This window comes from Genypterus blacodes, unplaced genomic scaffold, assembly GCF_046128005.1.
Source record: "Genypterus blacodes isolate CSIRO-AG114 ecotype Tasmania unplaced genomic scaffold, CSIRO-AGI_Gbla_v1 ptg000072l_1, whole genome shotgun sequence".
NCBI lineage: Eukaryota > Metazoa > Chordata > Actinopteri > Ophidiiformes > Ophidiidae > Genypterus > Genypterus blacodes.
The window spans coordinates 3,223,499-3,245,362 of record NW_027466882.1 but is presented as its reverse complement, the minus strand read 5'-3'; the positions used below and the strand labels follow the sequence as shown (position 1 = coordinate 3,245,362).

Genomic DNA, 21,864 nt, shown 5'->3' with positions numbered 1-21,864 from the left:
TCTACAAACTATAACTCTAAATTGCTCGCGAAATACAGCTTGAACGTTGCAAACTACATATTGCCTGAACATACATCCAACAACAACAACGTATTAGATATGTTTTACTCGATTTTACGATTATCCGATATAAAAATGTACTTGGTCATAAATTCATCAAAATGGCGACTGGAATGAAGGGGAATGGCGCAGCGCTAACGCATCGTCAGTTGTTGTTTTTTTTTAAATGTACAACTTTATTTAAATTCCAAACGAACTTTTCTTAAGGCACACACTAACAAATACTACTAGTTCGAAGCAGATCATTCACTTTATGTAAAAAACAATACAATACAAAAACAATACATCATGACTGTAATTACTGTATAAATGAATACGAATATATTGAAATAAAAAGATAGACAGATTGCGTAAAAAAATCAATACACGGAGGAGATAAATCAAATTGTAAACTGATTACTTTAAATTATTCAAGACTCTCATATAGTTAACATGCAATAATATCAAGTAAATATGACCATTACTGACCTTTCACCTTTCACCTCTAATAAGATATCAAAGATGGCGGCGACCGTGCAATGCTTTGGAAAGGCATATGTTCGTCTATCGCAATTCAGTTTCCTACCGCTTCGACAATTCCAGGTACTTTTATTCTGTGATCGTCAGCGTCTGTTGTGTTCATTTCGTGTGGCTGCGTTCATATGTTGGAGTAGACAGAAGGACCGCTTGTTTCTCACAGATTCTTTTGCAATGTATATGGCAACGGACAATAGTTTGGTTTATACGTATGTTTTCCAGATACAGTGTCTGTTTGTTTTTTCTTCGTGGCCAATTATTTACTAGATTCTGCAAACATTTGATGCCTTTGATGATATCATATGCTCAAAAGACCTTGTGTATGGATCATGAATTGTTACTAAATGCACTGGCATTGCGTTCACAATTAAACGTTATCCAAAAATCTATAACGAAAGTGATAAATGATTTAAAATTTGCATTTATTTAAAGAAGCAGATGATCAAATTTATTTGTTATTTGCAAAATTAATATTGGCAGTAAGTCGTATGCAGGCACAGGTCCAGTAGTTGGCAAATCTGGTCTGGGTCGAGGTTGCTTCTGTTTAATGAGGGTGTTGTGCTGTAGTAGACATTTTCTTATAGTTATCACTGCATGCAAGTGGAATTTGTGTACATTAGTGTTTGTTCCGCAACAATGGCGGTGATTGATGGGTTCCAAACTTGACTGAAGCTCTACAGTGCTCTGTGTAGGGGGTGTGCCTATCAGACTGTATGATATCAAGGTTGATTCATGCCAAAATATGCAGTTGCAAGTTTACACAATACACCATCAGCAGACGCGTCACATACAGCAGTCTTTTCATTCACAACTGAGAACTTCTCCACATTGCTCAGTTTTTATTTTTGACTGCCTGAAATCACAATCTGCCTTTAGTATCAGCCTGGCACATTTACATTTACATATGAGCAGAGTATTTCTATGTTGTCCAAGTGCTGTGATGATTCCATAGGTAGTGCAAGTTTTTGTTTGTGTTGTCAGTCCTCTCTACAGAGACTCCCTGTGATGGCTAGTCCCAGGTTCTCGCCATTTGTGTTGACACGGCACTTATTCCTCAAAGCTGCATCACTAAAGGAAGCATATGCTGCTCAGACTGCCGACGGTCTTGCCCGTTACAAGGATAGACCCGAGGATTATTTGGAGAGTGAAGGTATGTAATATAAGAAAAATATGATAAGATTACTTAGTGTTAGGTGTATGTGTAGGTGTACTTACTTATAGATCCCTTTCCCTCCCACAGAGTACATTGAGCGGTATGGGACTAATCCCGTATGGGCAGGCTACAGGAGGAATCACAAAGGAGGCATTCCACCACAGAAGACACGCAAGACATGCATTGTAAAATCTGGATTTGTGATGCAACTAACATGCCTAAAACTGGTCCAATGCATAAATCTGTCATTTAAACCTTAACCCTTTTATAATTGTTTTTGTAGAGAGGAGACAAGATCTCTGGAAACCCTTGTCCAATTTGTCGGGATCCAAATGTGATCATCCATCCCCAGGTATAATCATTTAGTTACTTGTTTCTCAGTCTTGTTATAACAGGGTTTAGGATTCCTGAGGCTTGTACTCTAACCAATCACCACATCAGCTCATTTGACTAACTAGCTCTTTCTCTGGAGTTAAATATGATCTAATGAGGGGAAACACATTTGACAAAAATATGCCAATTATTGTGATTGAGAATCCCAGCTAAAGGTTTGAACACTATGGTGGACTGTATGTGGGACATTATGTTGCTATGACTGCCTGTGTGACTGTACATACACACAGATGCTTCACTATTGCTTTGATCATAGAAAAGCTAGAATGGTATTTCACCTATAATAGGTGTTGGGTGGTAGGTATAACCTAGAAGTCATACAAACAAACAAAAGTTATCTCAAGGCACCTTTCGGATAGAGCATCAAAAGTGAGTAATAGAAGTTTACTTATCACATGCCTCTCCGCCCTTGGCATCAGCAGCACTGCTCTTTCCTGGTTTACCTTCTACCTCTTTGACCGACAACAGTGCATTTCCATCCAGCAGTACAAATCTATGGCTTGCCTCTTACCGTCCAGGCCCATTGCTCTTCATTATCCATATGCTTCCCCTTGGTCACATTATTCGCTGTCATGATAGAACATTTAGATCTGCTAATTGTCATGTTTTACGCATCCATTGGAGGCAGGGGATTTACTATGATTGCTCCCAAATTATGCTCTCACTATCCCTACCAAATTCAATTCAATGTACATACATTGTAATGTGTTTTGCATCTTTCTTTGCATGACCGTGTGTTGTATTGTGCTGTTACTGTTAAGCTGTAAACTGTAGAGCGATTTTGTTTGGCACTGTCAGCAAAGGGAGCAATCGATGAAAAATCCCATTACATTACCGCAATTCACTAAGCATAGTCATAATTGATGCTCATTCATATAGTTTTCCCACTGTTTAGAGAACCAGTGTCCCATGTTGTAAAGATCAAAACATCAGCAGTGTGGATTTCTATCAAAGATATTGATTGATTGAGAGGTATTGGTATTTGAGTTTAAAGCATTACACAGATTTGATATTGAATTCACCATCAGACTGAAACAGGCACTAAATGTTGTGTAACGGTGTGTTTCATGACTAACTTACCTGACATGTAAGTCAATACAAAAATCTGCCACTGCTTTTACCCCAGGTTTCGGTTATATTAATGCATTTATTTAGTAAGCAAGATAGACTTATTTTTATAGTGATGTGGTGATGTTGGTTGAGCTCATTTCCTCTCTTATGCTTATCAAATGTATGTTGATTTTTTTGCAGAATGTTAAATTATTGCAGCAGTTCATTAGTCCTCACACTGGAACGGTATATGATCCCTCCCAAACAGGTAAGATTACCATCTGTGTGTTCAGATATTTTCATATGGCTGTCATACATATCGTTCAAGTGAGTGTATGTTGATATTTATGCAGGTAGCACATGTTCTCTTGGTTCTCTTCTGATTACAGGTGTGTGTCAGAAGCAGCAGAAGAAGATGTATGAGGCAATCAACACGGCACAAGACCATGGTATGTTACACACACACAAAGCATTTATAGAAGAGTGCATGGTTGAGCATTTTCTATTTATTATAAGACAGAAACATTCCCACAATTCAATCAAAAATATTTTTGGGATGTCTTGTGCTGGTGTGACTTTAGTAAAAAAGATACATTTCATTTATAATGCTTCTGCACTTAAACTCTGTACATGAAGCAATAGACGTTACAAATTTACATCCTCAAGTGAAAAGTGTGTGTGCTTACAGAGGGAGAGAGAGTATCACCATACATATCTTTGTGTTTCTTTATGACTCTCTGTCGCCATCTCTCTGCCTGGGTTCGAAAAACGATACATGTCATTCATGAAATGGCATAACCGTGTGTGTGTTTGGGCGTGCTGGTGCTCTCCATACCCTAAACCTATTTTTCCAGCATATTATGAACCTGAAATTTAAGTAAAACAAGTCCAATTTCGACAATGAACAATAATAAGGTATATAAACTTTTATATACTCGTCAAGATCTAGAATACAGGAGACAAAAATACAGGAGAGAAATGAGAATATGTGCTTGCTTTATGGACAGAAAATCAAAAAGAAATTATAATAAGAGAAGTAAAAGGCAAAATGTTGCATTGTGTGGCGGGATGCCGTCACTTCGCAGGTTACACAATTGACATGCGTTGTGGTAAATGTAGTTGATGGACAATGTACGCCTGAAAGCAGCATAGATTTTGTGGGGCCTTGAGTTTGACACCTGTGGCATAGACCTTGCAAAGGCTCTTTTGCTTCCTTGCGTCTTCTCCAAGAAGCTTCACCTTCTTTACTACTTTAGATACTTGCCCCAGTTTTAATCGGTTCAAATATCTTATGACTGAGCTCTGCCAATGGTCCATCACTAATGACACAATCAATTTGTTTTTGAAAGCCCATCCCAAGATTAAAGAATTTATTTCCCCTCAAACCCCACTGCGTTCACAATTCAGAATCTATATGAAATCTATCCGAGAAAAGGCATATTTGGACTACCATGGTATGATTTGAAGACATGAAATGCCATGCTGGTTATATTATCAAAGTTGGGTTAGATGCTCCTTCATGTCAGGCTAAACAAACATAGTATATTAAAACAAATAGTTGTGGTGGACAAGTAGTAATTTCAGATCTTCCTGGCACAGTAGCTAACTTAAAAAATATATTTTTCTTCTTTCAGGCTTACTTCCCTTCCAGATTCCTTATGTGGAATTGTCAGGAGAAGACTACTCCAATTCTCACAATGCTGTGGGGTCAACACCACCTCCCTCATGCCTGACCTCTGGTGACCCCTGGTATAAATGGTACAACAAAATAACGCCAGATGAAAAAGAAGTGGCCAAAGTAAGGAAGATGTATAAGGCTTTTTTAAGTTAGTGTGGCAGATCACTCGGCAGCTATGCTATGTAGCCTCTTCATGACCAAACAGTGAAGTCGTTTCATCGAAACCTGATAAGTGATTTGCAATAAATGGTGTGTACTGGAATGTCTGTGTTCTTTATTTAGGCTCTGTTCAAATTTCACAAGAAATCACAATGTGAAAATTCATCTATTTTTTATTGGTTTGACTTTGGTAGATCTTGACCTGACCATACAAGACATTTTCTCTCCATGGAAATAGGATTAATATTGCCATTGTTATCCCATTGTTGTTCATGTTAGTTGTAGCCAACCCGTCCAGATTGTGAGCATTTGATGCAACGCTGGGCCTTTGTCACATCACTCATTGGCCTTGTTGATGATCGTCTCTCCCAGAGACTCCAGTACTTCCCGCTTATAGTCATCAAAGTCTCCATCTATCTGGTTGACTGAACAGTCCTCAACTACCCACAGTTGGCACTGAGTCTCCGTGATGAGTCTGGCATCGTGACTCACAATAATCACAGCTGACCGGGAAGAGAACAGTATATTACAAAGCAAATAAAAACCCAAAGTGAAAAGATTACCATAGCATGAAGTAGTAAGAATGGATTCTACAACAAGCAGCACATTCCACTAATGTCCATACCAGGCTTGCCTTTTAGCAGCCTGTAGCACAATCCTTCAAGTATTGTCACCAAATGATAAATTGTGACTGTTGTACTGTGAATCTAATTCCCAAAAAGTTATCTGTAATAGAAGTAAGCTGGTCATGAGCAAATTTGAGCAAGGGTGTATAAGCTGTTTATCTGCATACCTCCTTTGTAATCATTGATGGCCTCGAACAAAGCATCAATCGACTCTATGTCCAAGTTGTTTGTTGGTTCATCCTATTAGAAAAATAAAGTCAATCAACCACAGATTGTCTTCAGTTGAGCATATTAGGATATAGACGAGGCTTGCCAGCACTTACCAAAATAAGTACATCAGGTTGCCTGCATGAAAGTTCAGCAAAAACCACTCTGGCTTTCTGACCCCCTGTTGAAGAGAAATCCAAAAAGCATATTAGTGCACATCACATAGGAGCTCTCCTGGACACCACACACACACACACATTGGTTAAGAAGGCCCGCCAGTGGCTCAATTTCCTGAGAAGACTGAGGAAGTTGGGCATGAATGCCACTATCCTTAAAATCTTCTACAAGGGCACCACTGAGAGCACGGTCTGGTACAGGAACTGTTCTGCCCACCGCCACAAATCACTGTAGGGGGTGATGGGGGTGGCAGAGCAAATCACCGGCACTAGCCTCCCGGCCATTCAAGACACTTACCTCCAGCGGTGCCTGCGGAAGGCACACAACATCCTATAGGACCGCAGCCACCGAGCACGCAGACCATTCTGCCTGTTACCGCCGGGCAGACGTTACAGGAGCATGGTTGCACGCACCAACAGGACAGTTTCTAACACCGGGACATCAGGCTCATCAACTCTTGAACTTACACCATAAACCTGATAACCTGCTATCTGCACTTCAACATATTCTCCTACCCATTCTAGAACCGTATTGCAAGTTATTTTGTATCACTTTTTTTCTTTTGTTTTATATAGTTATTACTTTAAGTTTACAAAACGCACTGCCACTTATTCTGTGTCATTATCTATACCGTATTACTATTATTAACATTTATTAATTTATTATAAATATATACAGTATATATATAAATATATATATACATAGAAGTTATAATTATAATAGTATAATGAAAAACACATTTGTTAGTGTTACTATTGTTATCTTATTGTTGTTTTTCTTTTTGCGCTTCTACTGCTGAGCTGACCCGGTCTCTCCTCATCAAAAGCATTTCATTGCATTGTGAACCCTGTGTGAACTACATATATATAATATAATACATATGACAAATAAACTTGAAACTTGAACTACCAGAGAGCTTGGAGATCTGAATTGTATGTGCATGGCTCTCCAGGCCAAAACGTCCAAGGCACTTCCTGCTGTCCTGGTAGGGCAGGTTAAAGTTCCTCATCAGGTACTCTGTGGGAGTTTCCTCCATGTTAAGCTGATCAGCATACTGTTGGTTGAAGAATCCCACTTTCTGCAGACAAAAAAAATACACAAGTCAAACTTTCAGAGAGTCAATCATGTAAATGATCTTGCATTCAGCTTATTTTAATATTCAAATACACAAATAGTGGCCACATCCATTAATTAATTGTTACAGGATGATGATTAATTAAGGACATGGCTAAAATTTTGTATGCTTCCTCTGGCTCTGGTTTATAATATTTTGGACTCAAAATTAAAGTTCAGTTACTCACCAGACGATGATTCTTCCTCATTTCACCTTTGGTCTGAAAGGTGAAAGGAAACCCATCTAGCTCATTCCAAAATGCATACATGTTGTCAAACTGACTCTTGTAGCACATCTACTCACTTACTGGATTCAACTTCCCAGTGAGCAGCAGCAGTAGGGTACTCTTTCCCACACCATTGGGTCCCACTATGCAAACTTGGGGAGGATAGAAAGAAAAAAAAACTGGTTAGCTGTAGTATAACAATTGAATCAAGGAATGATGTTTTATGTTATTGTTTCAGCTGTTCACAACTGATCAAGTTAAAGCGTAATAGTTGAATCTGGAAACAATTCTTCAAATGATTTGTTTTTCATTGCATTAACATGTTTAACACACCCTGCTGAGGTACAGATTAAAGTAACAGGTAGACTTCAATGACACACTATAGATGTACTTATACACACACATACACAGCATATACATATAACCCAACTTAATGCAGTTAATGCAGAGTACTTACTCCTGGAGTCCATATCAATTCCAAAGTCTACAGTCTTGAAGAGAGGTTTCTGACCTTGAAAACCAAAGTCAACACCTGCAGCAGGGACAAACATAACAAATCTGGCTTATTGGACTTCCATGCATTATGATGTAGACAACATTTATTGTGAACCAAATTTGCTTGTTTTGTCCAGCATGAATGACCCATTTTGTCACCACTGACTTCAAAAGTTGATAATATCACTTTAACTGTCTGATAGTGTTCAGTTAGCTCACTTAAAACTATTACATGATCAAGATATTTGAAGTAGCGTGTGTTGTATTTTATTGGTTACATTTTTGCTAAATGCGAATACATTAGTTTATATCTGATTGACAGTTACTATGTTGCCTTTCTCCCTCACTCTTCACCTACCCATTTTAGTTTTATACATCTGTTCCTAATGCTGTCAGCATACCTCAACCAACAAACACTTTAACTGAGATAATAGTGTAATGCACTTCCAGACACTGCCACAGACTGCTGTTTATCTTACTGTGTAGTCCCAGTATAGGTGGTGAGAGTGGAGGTGGGTTGGGGAAAGTGAACTTGACGGTGTATTCTTTGGGCCTCTTCAGTAAATCTGGGGCTTCGTGGCTCTCCTCATCCTGACCGCTCTTTTTCTTGCCTTTCTGTTGCTTCCTGGTCAGAGCTTCCTTAGTCTGCTTCTCCTGTGGGGAAAATCAAAAAGGTTATGCATTTTCTTATTTGGTATCCATTTAGGAAAAACACTTGAAATATGTAAATGCATCTGCCTTAGGTCTAGAATCATAACAACCACCTGTACCCTCCGTCATTTTTGGATTCCTCCTCAATATGGCATAATAAAGGTGCGTGGGTTCTCTCCGGGTACTCCGGCTTCCTCCCACAGTCCAAAGACATGCAGATTAATTTGGTGACTCCAAATTGTACTTAGATTGTGTGTCTATGTGTGCCCTGGGATGGACTGGCGACCTGTCCAGGGTGTACCCCGCCCTCGCCCGTCAACAGCTGGGATTGGCTCCAGCAACCCTGCGACCCACTAGTGCAGGGGTGGGGAACCTCTGGCCCGCGAGACACTCTTTCGATGACGTCGTATAAATAATTATAATGTGATTATAATCCCCCTGTCAGGCCGACAGATCACGCGCGCAAATTTCGAAGCGCGCCCCCCCGTCAACCAAAGTTATGTGTTCAATCGCAGCACAAACTTCGAACCTGTGCTCATTAAAGGGACGAAACTTATGCAATTTGTAAATCCCGACCATTAACGCACCCAAACATCACTAAACTGCAAATAAACAGGATGTGAAAACAGGAGATGTGTAGAAGAGTGATTAGCTAGCCTAAATTTAGTTTCGACATAGTTAGGCTCAGCTTAGCCTTAGGTTATCCTTAGTTGGTCAGTGGTAATGTGGGTGTAGGTCAGAGGATGTCTAGTGCTGCTACTAGTCTCTCTTACTTTCTTATATCACTTGGCGTACATGCTCTCTACTGTGCTCCGACTACCCATCTTTCTGGGTGTGGGGGGCCCAGAAAGATGGGTGTGGGGGCCCATAGACTTGCTGCTTTCCAGTTGCCATTGAATTCACAACATGTAGCTAGCTAGCAATGAAACAACAGCAACACCGACTACTACAATCCATACTGTACATCACTTCTGGCCTGAGGGTACTCACAGCCTGTTTGGTTGACTTGCCACCAGCTTTCAGTTCTTTGAGTTTCTTCTCCTGCTTGTCGTACTGTTTCTGGAGTTCTTTCTGCTTCTGCACGTACATCTTCTTGAAAGCCACTATGAGAACAACAGAAAAGATGTATGCAATTCTCATATTTGCGATTACACCAACTTTTACTCCTCTGGCCCTTGTAGTTGTAAATTAAATTGTGAATAATGTTATCGAACTCAACAAGGTTTGAGTTAAGAGTAAGTCTTACCTAGCACCAGTAAGGAAAAACACCAAAAGCACCAGTAAGGAAATCCTTCCTTCCTGTGGCCATAAGACAATATATCTACCTCTTGTCTTTTTTTTTGCAATAGAGGTGATTCTTTGTTTCATTCTCCACTGTAGTATAACTGTTGCACGGTAATTTCCCTCGTGATAATAACTTTTTTCTTATCTCATCTTATTATAAGAACAAGCAGAAACTGAAGACAGTTGCTGTAGAGGCCTGGCAGAGCATCACCTGGGACGAAACCCAACGTCTGGTGATGTCTATGGGTTCCAGACTGTCCAGGTCATTGACTGCAAAGGATTTGCAACTAATTATTAAAAGTGACACTTTCATCTTTGATTGGCTGTTTGTCCAATTACTTTTGGTCACTTAGGACGCACATAAATAAATTGCTGTAATTCCTACACCGTTCACCTGATTTGGATGAAAGTACCCTAAAAATAAAGCTGAAAGAATGCACATAGAGCATATCTTGACTGTTTCATTTCTAGTCCATTGTGGTGGTGTACGGAGCCAAAATTGTGAAAATGGTGTCAATACTTATGGACCTAACTGTATGCTGCACCTCTAAGAGGATACCTACGGTAGTTGCCCCTGTAGTAGTATAGTTTCTCGTTGTCAAGGTGGACGATATCTGTGCACACATCATCAAGGAAACTCTGGTCATGCGAAACTATGAGAAGAGTCTTCTTCCAGCCTTGAAGGTAGCTGTAATTAGAAAAGAGGGATAACATCTGAAACATTTGCACAATGTCTTTTGAATGAAAACTTCTAATGCTAAACATTATGAATAGGCTAAATAACTTGATACGTTTTTATTGAACGAATTGAATTAGTCTTGTGACATGCAGGGTTTTTATATTGGTGGGTCAATCAAAGAGCCTCATTAAGACCCTACTAGGTCTAGAATGATCTGTCATACTTCTCCATCAAGTCAAATCAACTTTTTTTTCTATAGCCCAATATCACATAAAAGGTCTCAAAGGGTATGAAGGAGGGGACGTGCGCAAGACAAATTTCAACAGCTTGTGAATTGACGTTTGCATGACAATTGAAAAAAAAGAGGGCTTAACAGGCCCACATCATCAGGAAATTTTTTGACCCTGCCCAATGCTCTCTAGGAAGACGAAGGAAAACTCCTGAGAAAACCTTAATGGGTAAGGAAAAACCTCATGAGAGGCAATACCAAGAGAGATTCCCCCTCTACCAATGGCCAGGTGTGCAATAGGAACTTCCAGTGGGATAATAAAAAAGTACAATAAAGCATGCCTCCTGTAATTTCTTGGTTTTCCTGTGTTTCCTGCCCTATTTTGCAGGTCAAGTAAACCAATCAGATGTTTTGATGCTCTTTACTGTACAAAGCATTGCTGAGAGGAACGAAAGACGACGCATATCTGTCCCTCTACAACCGTTGTTTGCACATGGCACCCTTTTGCCACTTAGGTCTTTGAAACTGTTGTGTAACTATCTAACCAGTCAGAAAACAGCTACCTTAGTTACTGAATAATGAAAACAGTACAAAAAGCAATGCATTTTACTTGTTGAGCCAGATGACAGCATTCAAGTCCAGATGGTTGGTGGGCTCGTCTAGCATCAGTAGGGTGGGCTCCATAAACAGAGCTCTATGGGTATAGATTGAAGTGTGAGCAGGAAGTCACTGAAGCAGAAAATCATTATGTGACATCATTTATTAAGGTGCACCTGGCCAGAGACACTCTCATTCTCCATCCTCCGGAGAATTTCTTGGTGGGTCGGTTCTGCATCTCTGGAGTGAAGGACAGACCAGCCAGAATCCTTCGTGCTTTGGCCTCAGCGGCCGCAGCACCGATTGCTCTCAGTTCATCATATACCTGAAGACACAACAGTCAATGACATCACAACAGGTGGTCCGAGCTCATATGGATGCTGCTATTTTTAAGTTATGGTTCAAGGTGCATGGGTTTGCATGATTAATTTCATAGCAAACCTATGACTTGGAATCTTGAGGACAAATGGAAAAACGGGTGCATTAATGGAGATAAAAGGTCACTGGCCGTTACCTTTTCACATGCTTCATAATGGAGCAGTAAAGTAGTAAAGGTAAATGTGGCACGAGATGATAAATCACCCAGTTAACCCTAAATCCGGTATAATTTTTTTTCCAAACCAAACTTTTTGGCAGGATGGTCTGCAGCAGTTAAAAATCCTTAGTAAAATTGGAGATTGGTGTATAGTTGCTTATCACAGATGGGTCTTAGTTGAATAGTGTAACAATAGAATGCTTGAGGGAAGAGGGGAAGACTCCTGATTGTAGACACTTCTCTACAATCAGGAGTCTTCCCCTCTAACAATATTCAAAACGTGTGACAGACAGTGATAGTGACAGTTTTATGCTAAGGGGTCAAGGGAGCAAGTGGAGTTGTTAAGTTGCTGTATCATCTCTTCTACATCAATAAAGGTGGTAGATGAAGTGGTGGTGGTGTAACAATGTGGGGGGCAGAGATAGGTCAGATATGTTACTGACTTTGTTAGGTTTTTCTCTACTGTCATCTGATTGGTGAAAGAAGTTCGGCATGAACCGCTCTTTTTGGGTTTCGCAGTTTGTCAACAGTTGATAATCAGAAATTGAACATTGTTTTGGGTATGATGTATTATCTGCGAAATGTAGGATTGTCTATAAAATATATAAGTTCTGTGTTATAACTGACACACACACACACACACACACACACACACACACACACACACACACACACACACACACACACACACACACACACACACACACACACACACACACACACACACACACACACACACACACACACACACACACACACCTTGGTTCTGAGGAAGCAGTAGAAACCTATTTCAAACAGTAGTAATTTTGACTTTTTGAATTTCACTCTACCAAAGGAAACGATGTACACACTCTCTCAGCGGCATACCTTCCCCAGCCTCTCTGCCACACTGTCATCTCCTTTCTCCAGCTGTGTCTGGAGCTGCTTCGCTTCATCCAAAAGCTTCAGACGCCGGGTGTCTGCCTTTAGTACAGCCTGCACTGCCGGTGTGTCGTCTGCCACCACCTCTAAGCAGCACAAACGCAAAGGATGGTATGAAGGCATATTTAAAGTTAAAACTTACAAAAGCATTTTGGAGATACAATATCTGGCATTCTTTTACCAGGTCTGTAGGCATTTCAATTGACCCTTATGGACCCTGTGCTAAACAAAAGCTACTCTGGAGGAAGTTATGCATTCAGTGAGATATGTTCATCCTCGCCTCAGAAAGTGTTTTTATTCTGACATTTGACTGTGAAACGTCTGTCTTTGTACCGTGACATGGCAGATACATAGCAGAGAATAGTGTGGAGGTATACAGAACAGATCACTGTCACTGTAGGGAAATATAAAAGAAAACTAAAAGAAAACGTCATTGCAGCATAATACAGTGAATGTTCTGTACTGTACTGGAATACTGCGAATCCCAAACATACATTTAGTTTTTAATGTGGCAAGCATAACTTGTGAACTGTTCCTTAATGGTCCATTCAAAAAGCTATGGTCCTGGTAAGCGAATTAATAATAACAATGGGAGGTAAGGAAATTAAATGGAGCACATCCAGACAGATCACTTACCTTGTTCACACAGCAACACATCAATGTTGGGGGGAATACTGAGCGCTCTGTTAGCAATGTGTTTCAGCAATGTCGTCTTCCCTTTACTGAAAAAAGAAGGAAAAATATTTTGCACCGATGTTTAGGTGAATATTAATCAATACATGCTAATACATGCCTTATTGGCCACTGGTGATGTGATATTGACAAAACCTGTTCATTGGATAGACGTGGGGCATTTATGCAACTTTGGAGACATTAAGATGTACGGAAATGCTGTGTTATCTGATTATGTGTATACTGCTAAACTCAAACTTAAAAAGTGTGGTTTCATTACACTTTTTTTTTTGAAAGAGAAAGAGAGAGAGTGCTGTGGTCAAACATTGTGGTAAAACCTTAAAAATACACAAGAACATGTATGCTTGGCATACATGTACAGCAATGCTAATATTTGGTTACATGTCCCTTGGCCATTTTCACCTCAATTAGGTGCTTTTGGTGGCCATCCACAAGCTTCTGGCAAGCGTCTGGTTGAATTTTTTACCACTTCTCTTGACAGTATCGATGCAGATCAGCTAAATTTGTTGGCTTTCTGAAAAGGACTTCGACATGGGCTTGGTCAAGTCAAAGGAGCTCTGCACGGATCTGAAAAAGTGCATCATTGACTTGAATAATTCAGGAGAGTCACTTGGAGCCACTGTGCAAACAATTGTAAGTATAAAATGCATGGCACAGTTGTGTCATTGCTACGATCAGGAAGAAAACGCAAGCTATCCCTGCTGCTGGGAGAAAATTGGTCAGGAGAGTCAACCGAGAACCGAGAAAGTTCTGTGGTTAGATGAAACAAACATTGAGCTGTTTGGCCACAATGACCAGAAATATGTTTGGAGGAGAGAAGGTTAGGCCTTTAACATCAAGAACACCGTGCCTACCGTCAAGCATGGTGGTGGTAGTATTATGCTCTGGGCCTGTTTTGCTGCCAATGAGACTGCTGCTTTACAGAAAGTGAATGGAATAATGCAGAAGGAGGATAACCTCCAAATTCTTTCAGGAGAATATAAAAATCAACAGCAAGAAGGTTGGGTCTTGGGTACACGTTGGGTGTTCCAACAGGACAATGACCCCAAACACACATCAATAGTGGTAAAGAAATGGCTACATCAGGCCTGAATTAAGGTTTTAGAATGGCCTCCCCAAAGTCCTGATTTAAATCCCATCGAGAACATGTGGACAATTCTGAACAAACAAGTCCATGTCAAAAAGCCAACAAATTTAGCTGCACCAATTCTGTCCAGAGGAGTGGTCAAAGACTCAATCAGACACTAGCCAGAAGCTTGTGGATGGCTCCCAAAAACATCTTATTGAGGTGAAAAAGGCCATGGGACATGTAACCATTGCTGTTTGTATATTTTTGACTCAGCAGATTTGGTCACAGTTTCAGTAGATCCATAATAAATGGGACAAAGATGTTTTTGCTTCAATCACAGCAAAATAAAGAGTTGTAGAAATTATTGTAAACTTGTGTATGTAAACTTTTGACCACAACTGTAGTTGTGAGACAGAATTCGAGGTGCTGTCTTGCTTCAAGTATGCAAAATGTTTCTGCCCGGTTGTCACCTTTGCCATGAAGAAGACTGCAAAAGTTAGCCTGGCATAGCATCAGCTATCAACTGCTGAAGACAAATTACATGACGACAATGTTCTATTGACGTTAATCAACAACATAGATCACAGATACAGAAAAGGATTTACCCATTTGGTCCAACCAGGCCGTATCTTCTTCCCGCAACAATCAGGAGGTCAGCATTGATGAAAAGCTCCTTCCCATGAGCAGATATGCTAAACCTCTCCAGCTGCGGGGGATAAGAGGGACACTGATCTTCACCAACAGACACACATCAACCTGTCAACATTTTCACTTCTCGATTCTAATCAGCTTAACTATAAATTGTCAATCGCAGTCGTAAATCCTGTGAATACTGCATTGTAAGCATCATTCATTGAGGTGATAGTGAAGTAGCTGACCTTGATATCCGAAGCATTCTCTAGCATGGCTTGTCTGGAAGACATTTCCGCTTGGGAAATGGAGAAATCTCCTTCTAAGGCATTCTGGGCGCGAATACTGGCAACCTGGCGCTCATACTCCATCTGTGATAACATACAAAAAAGAAATCTCAGAACATGGACGTAGATTATTATAAATATCTTGCTCTACTTGAAAACATTGAACATGTCACAAATGTTAAGCTATACAGTTAAATAAGAACACCCGGACAAGCTCAAATGGAGATATTGTTGAAGAATCATAGTGATTATTCAACACCAAACTCATGCAAATATCTCCTTTTGAGCTTGTGACGCGGTCTTAATATTGAGCCTCATGTTTTCCCCAGGGACTTGGACAGGCTTTAGGGCCACTAATCAACCTTTCCCTATACTATCCACTCCTCAACATTTACCACAGTTGTGACTATTATTGTTTCTGGTTCCAGTTGTGGTGATTGGCTAGGAAAAATAGGTTTGACATCACGCTTTTCCCAAAGACAAAACATTTTTTCAACTTCAAAAAGCAGTGTGCCCTGGACTTCAAGACCCGGAAAACCCGTAGGGACAAACTTGAAATGGTGATGCAGTGACCCTCTTCATCCAGTCTGACAAAGCTTGCCAACTTCTAAAGGGGGAGGAGAATAGGAGCAGACCCCCAAAATGCAGGTGTGCCAATTTAAGGGTTTCAACAGTTAAGTAAATAGCAATGAATTAATATAAATAGTAATTACCTGTTTCTTTTTCTTTTTCTTCTCCTTTTTGCTAAGTTGTGCAGACGGGTCATCTTGCTGCTTGGCCTCCTCTGCGATGACATCCTCCGCACTCTATTTGCAGCCAGAGACATTCTGATATAAATTAGCTTGAAAACAACGACCAGGAGAGATTGCTTAAGGGATGAAAAACAAACCTTCATAGTGTCATCATCATCATCACTGTCATCTTCTTTATTGACGTGTGATGGTTCAGCAGGTTTCCCCATCTACAGGGAAAGAGATTCATGATTACACCTTTAAAATGCTGTTACTCAGTATGTTTAAAAGCACTCAATACTTTTAACAGTGCATTTCTCCTGAATGCAATAAAAGGCAAAAAATGTGCTTGAGTGGTAAACACAGAGTGAATCAATACTCCCAAGTATACATGACCTGTTTTAATATGAGGCAAGAGAATAGAATAGAATCTTCATTGGGTCTAATCACACATGCAAACACGGCAATCTGAAATTTGTCTTTCGTGCCCCTCTTACACACACATGCTTTTTTTTTTACAGAGGGGTCAGCGCAGGGTAGCCATGATACGGCGCCGTGATACTTTTACACAAGTCTGCCCGTGAAAAAAATACACACAGAGGTGGCATACCCCTATTAATGCATTCACACGTCTCAATTAATCACATCATCCTGGCCTGTTACATGGAGTATGCACACTTTTTTTGGTTTGTAAGGTGTTGTGAACTTCACAGTTCAGTTCTGTTGGTAGTATTCCCCCAACAAAAATAAAAGTCTTCTTTATTGTAGTTCTATAATTTTATAAATGCAACGTTTTCCAGTTATATGTGGACAGACAAATGTGAAATATGAAAGGTATAGTATTGGTAAAATAGTAAAATAAGTAATAACATTGTTTTGTTTTTTACAAGATTAATATGATGTGAGTTTATTAGTGTGAGCTTGACACTGAAAATGTATACAGAAAAAAAGAAGCTCATGTTGCTGAATTGAAGTGCATTTTGATACAATATGCGAGTGTTGGATATCAACATTTTGTAAATGTTCGCACAAAAGACGCTTATTCAACTGGTTTTGGTGGAGAATCAGCCACGTGGACAAATGTTACGAATAATGCAGGGGTGTCAAACTCAAATACGCAGTGGGCCAAAATAAAAAACTGGGACTAAGTCGTGGGCCAGACTCCATATTTCTCCCAGAGACAAAAAGGTTGGAGACCCCTGCGTTAGATGTTGTGACACCCTCTTTCCACCCTCATCCATTTTCTCTACCCCCTATTCAGATGCAGCCTGTCAGTTTCACATCTGATGTCAAAGTAAGCAAAGTCAGTCAAACATTTTACCAATACTTCTTTTGAAAATCAAATGAATCTCGTTCTGCATCTCACTAAGCATTTGCAATTAACTCACTGAAATCACTGTGCTCCCTCTCATCACATATGTAGAGTTCATAGTTCCATTTTCATTCATAATTACTCAATTTATTATTTCATTGAGTTAATTGGTCCTATTAAGTAGTCACCTTTGCATTTCTCTGACTTATTTACTTCTACTACTGGAAGTATACTGTATTATGAGCAGCAGTTAATGCTAGAATTGATATTATGTCAATTACATATTGATATTATATCCTATTAATTCACAATTCATTGATACAAGTGTTACTGTTAACACTGATAACAGTGGCATCTGGCTTTTCCACAAACACAAAGCTTTCAAGAACTTCATACACCAGCTATACATTTCCATTATCTTAATGACTCAGCTCAACATGTGACTGTTACAGTTTTGTGTTGCAGTGTGCCACGGATTAGTGTTTGCTGACAGCCTTAGTGCTGGAGGTAGCGCAGTAGAAGTAATGCTAGCAATGATTGACATTTAAGAGTTCCTTTAATATCTTTTGACAGGCAGGTGTTATCTTCACTTGTCAGCATTGTGGCGAAGTCACTTCTAGTAGGCAAGTCTTAACCCTAGCAAAACCAGTCATCTTGAAAGCATAGCAAACAAGAACTTCTAGCTTGACTTGTTATTTGGGGATGGGTTGGCTCTCAGTGAGCGCTGTTGTCTCGGGATTGAAAGTTTCTGGTTCAATTCCATTTCCTCCTAGGGAGCAAGAGACAACTGCTCTTGATATGCAGGTCGGCTCCCTGCATAGCACACCCCGTCATTAGTGTGTAAATGTGTGTATGAATGGGTGAATGTGAGGTATATGATAAGCGCTCAATAACTTAGCATAAAAAAGCAGCATACAAGGACATTCCATTTACCATCTATAATAACACCTGTGGCATATTTGACCCTTCCCCAAATCAATTCCAGGCCTAAAAAATAATATATAGATATACATTATCTATGACACTTTCCTGAAAAAGTTCCGATTAGGCATACACATTTCCTTAACCGATCGCCAAAGCATCTTGTCCATTAACAACCAATTACCTGTTATGGCTAGTATGATGAACTGTTAGATAGCCATAAGGAAATTTTATTAACACTATTGCAAATGACACCTTAAACAGCGCAGCTCAAGGTTTACACTGATGCTGTGGATCGCAGTTTTTTTTTTAGAATGGGTTTTAGAAAGAAAATAAGTTTTAACAGATTTCTTACCTTTAGGCAAAAGTAGACAAACACATTATTTTCCCTTTACTTAAGGTGAGCAGTTGTTTTCTGAATTTTATCAAATAAATGAATGAAACAAAAGCTGACTTTATGACAGATTGCTTGCATTTAATTACATGCATAAAATAAACATGTCATACCTTTTTTGATGCTTTGTCGCCCTCATCCAAATCACCATCCTCATCCTCACTCCCACTTTGGCCCTGGCTGAGAGCAGCAAATATGTTTCCACCCTAAGAAAACAAAGGTCATTTAGAGAAGAGCTGAAGGTTGGCAGTGAAGCACACCATTCCAAAACTTACAAACCTTATTATTTCTTCCTTTATTGGGGTTGATGGCTGTGGGGGAAAAAAAACAAAGCAAGTTGAATGATTTTGCTGCAGAAATGAAGGAGGGCGAGGTGAGAATGATTTCTTACCTGGCTCATCCTCCTCATCACTTGCTTGCACTGAAAGCTTTTTCAGCCTCAACATCACGTCGGCGTCATCATCCTTCTCTACATCTCCCCTTCCTTTTCGCCTGTCTTTCTTCTTTTTCTGAGACAACAATGCCAAATGGAAATGTCAGTGAAGATGATCTGATATATGCACTTGGGGTTGCCTGCTACTTAATAACTATGACCGCTGTTGGCCAGTTTTTGGTTCAATAGCACATTATACACTCTTAGCTAACATTAAAGTAATGTTAGATGATGATTAGCATGTGTCAGAAATTGTGAATATGCAGAGGTTGTATTATTATTTGTATCTGGACAAGCTTTGTTTTTCTAATTTAAGGTGAGACTTTTAAAAATACAAATTTCGGTGTTGTAAGTGTCTTTAGTAACAGTGTGTACAAAACTGCAATTTCTCCCCAAGCTTCAATAGGGTCTCATAGTCACTAATGCCCCCTAGTGGATCTAATGATGAATTGACACTTTAACTATCCAGATAGTTAAAAATTTGCCTGCCTACAGTCCAATATAACACACTTGCTTTAAATCCTACCTGGTTTCTATTGATAGGTGTTGGGAATTCTTCTTTCCTAAAGTATTTTAATGAGTCATACAAAATATCATAGCTGCTGTTAATTTCCTTAGGTGTCCTGACATGCATGTAGTTATGAAGTCAGCCGGCTACTTACGTATCTGTTTGCCAAACTTTGGTGATTACCTGTTTTCCATGTGTGTCCGTCACTGCAACCTCTTCTTTTTCAGGCTCGTTATCTGTGGCAAGCGTCTCAAAGAACTGGTGAAAGATGTCCAAACAACACATGTAATGAAATAATGCAGGAGAGAAAACACCAAAAATGAAGCACTACATTATTTAGCAAATAAAAAGTGTCACTGTAAAAACTCACAGTCTTTTTCCCCTTTTTGTCTTTCTTTCCCTTCTTTGTTGTTTTTTCTGTTGGTAAAGGACACAGTGTTATTTCACATAACATCAGTAACTGGTATGCAACTGCAATCAAACATTCATTAAATAAACAACGCTAAACACTAAAAGCGAAACCAAAGACAAAGGTGTAGTTGCACTAACAACTCATGGGCAATGGGTTGCACTTACACCTTGCATTCCCATCACGTCTTCTGTGAGCATTTAGGCCTTATATAAACATGTGACTGTTACTTTCTCACCAAACAGTGACTGAGCAACAGTCAGGTTGGCCTCAAAACTTTGCAACTCAGATCATATTTACATCTTAATGCTTCCTTCAATAAAGGCCTTTGATTCAATTTGGCATACATGGGTGTGCAAGATTGGAAATTAAGAACTTTAATTTCATTGCTGCTTCCCATCACCAGCACTTAATGAACGAATGAATTAAATATGTACATAGGCTTGCCACCATCCTGGAACATTAATGCAACAGAGGACATCACGCTTTACGGCTCAGAAATGAAATGGCTATTCTGCGAAGATGACCCAGTGCTAATATCTCTTTCAGAAACCTTAGCCCAGGTACACAGCGCAAATTCTACTACGTGAAGGTTTTCAGTTATCAAGGTCATGGTCGCCAAGGAATATTAATCTTAGGCAACTGGACTTGCTGGTAAAGGCTTGAAGATGTGTTACCTCTCATCCTTAAACAATAACCTCATCAGTTGTGTGCGCGTGCAGAATGAGCTGATCGCAATGCAGTGTCTGCATGTGTGTGTAGGTGCATTAGCAAGTTTTCTCCATCACAGACTATGGTTATCCCACTGCACTTTTTATAATTGTTTTGTTTCATTTTCATTTGGTCTTGGCTGGTCACACAGCACAACAGCACATCCTAATCTCATTAGCATTGTTTCACATATGGATATAATAACAAGCGTTACTAAATATGATGTTGTTGGTGGATGTATGCTAGCTAGTGGTGCGGCCGCTGTTCTGTTTCAAACATCATGTCTGGTTAATGACTTTCAGGCACAGCTAGTGATTGTCAGTATCCAGAGCTGCAGCTATATTATATTGGATACACTGTATACAAGATACAGCCCAGGAGATGGCGGTAATGCAACACATTTGGATGCCAACCGCCATAAAACCCAACAGCAGAGGAAGAATTTGGACCAAGGCAGATGTACACCAGATATTTCTTCTTTTCAGCAACATGGCAGGCCAGGAGCTCTTTTCGGCCGGTTCCATTATAAAGTATTAATATTCAACATGAGACGAAAAAAGCCTTTTCATTATCACGCATATCGCCAACTGAGAGGGGCTCGCTTATTTCTGAATCCGTCAGGTTTCCAACCGTTTTTGACCTAATATAACCTGTATTGCTGTTATCAAATCACACTCGACCCTTGCGGTCATGTATCGTCAGACAGGCGTAATCCTTTACCTGCGCTTCCGTGCAATGTCATTGCTTTCATTCACTACACAGCCTGACATGCATTGTCCCTGGAATGACACATGGTACATCATTCCGTAAATATCGATCCCTGTTCTCATTGACATATGACCACATGCAGGAAGTGCCCCAGTACATTTTAAGTAAAGGCTGACACCCAAAACGCCAACAACGTTTTTTGTTTCCCGTTCTAAAAGATATTTAACAGATCAATTGCAAAGAGGTTCGACCTGAAGTTCTAACAATCCTTTCGTGGTTCAATGTCAGATTTCCCGATATGTTCTCCA

The 21,864-nt window shown here is 39.8% G+C and overlaps 2 protein-coding genes across 2 annotated transcripts; one reads left to right on the top strand and one right to left on the bottom strand.

The window, feature by feature from the left end:
• Positions 1 to 538: 538 nt before the first annotated feature.
• mrps18b (mitochondrial ribosomal protein S18B) lies at positions 539 to 5,112 on the top strand. The gene is made up of 7 exons (XM_076157071.1): positions 539 to 642; positions 1,558 to 1,726; positions 1,817 to 1,914; positions 2,013 to 2,081; positions 3,374 to 3,440; positions 3,562 to 3,621; positions 4,807 to 5,112. The coding sequence occupies exons 1-7, from the start codon at positions 562 to 564 to the stop codon at positions 5,001 to 5,003; spliced, it is 741 nt and encodes a 246-aa protein (XP_076013186.1). The 5' UTR covers positions 539 to 561; the 3' UTR covers positions 5,004 to 5,112.
• A 52-nt stretch (positions 5,113 to 5,164) lies between these two features.
• On the bottom strand, positions 5,165 to 20,197 carry abcf1 (ATP-binding cassette, sub-family F (GCN20), member 1). Its single transcript, XM_076157070.1, has 23 exons — positions 20,099 to 20,197; positions 19,912 to 19,986; positions 19,179 to 19,296; positions 19,067 to 19,098; positions 18,901 to 18,993; positions 16,319 to 16,390; positions 16,143 to 16,235; positions 15,391 to 15,513; positions 15,118 to 15,218; positions 13,387 to 13,472; positions 12,697 to 12,836; positions 11,471 to 11,619; positions 11,308 to 11,391; positions 10,353 to 10,477; positions 9,496 to 9,608; positions 8,334 to 8,508; positions 7,817 to 7,891; positions 7,441 to 7,511; positions 7,321 to 7,353; positions 6,929 to 7,097; positions 5,959 to 6,023; positions 5,803 to 5,875; positions 5,165 to 5,512 (listed from the first exon to the last, which is right to left on the bottom strand). The coding sequence occupies exons 1-23, from the start codon at positions 20,180 to 20,182 to the stop codon at positions 5,346 to 5,348; spliced, it is 2,316 nt and encodes a 771-aa protein (XP_076013185.1). The 5' UTR covers positions 20,183 to 20,197; the 3' UTR covers positions 5,165 to 5,345.
• Between the last annotated feature and the right edge of the window lie 1,667 nt (positions 20,198 to 21,864).

Coding starts and splice junctions, on each gene's coding strand:
- mrps18b (XM_076157071.1), top strand. CDS start 562: ATGGCGGCGACCGTGCAATGCTTTGGAAAGGCATATGTTCGTCTATCG. Junction 643..1,557: donor TACCGCTTCGACAATTCCAG/GTACTTTTATTC, acceptor TTGTGTTGTCAG/TCCTCTCTACAGAGACTCCC. Junction 2,082..3,373: donor ATGTGATCATCCATCCCCAG/GTATAATCATTT, acceptor ATTTTTTTGCAG/AATGTTAAATTATTGCAGCA.
- abcf1 (XM_076157070.1), bottom strand. CDS start 20,182: ATGTTATGTGAAATAACACTGTGTCCTTTACCAACAGAAAAAACAACA. Junction 9,609..10,352: donor CTACTACAGGGGCAACTACC/GTAGGTATCCTC, acceptor TTGTTCTCATAG/TGGCTTTCAAGAAGATGTAC. Junction 7,354..7,440: donor TCACTGGGAAGTTGAATCCA/GTAAGTGAGTAG, acceptor TTCACCTTTCAG/ACCAAAGGTGAAATGAGGAA.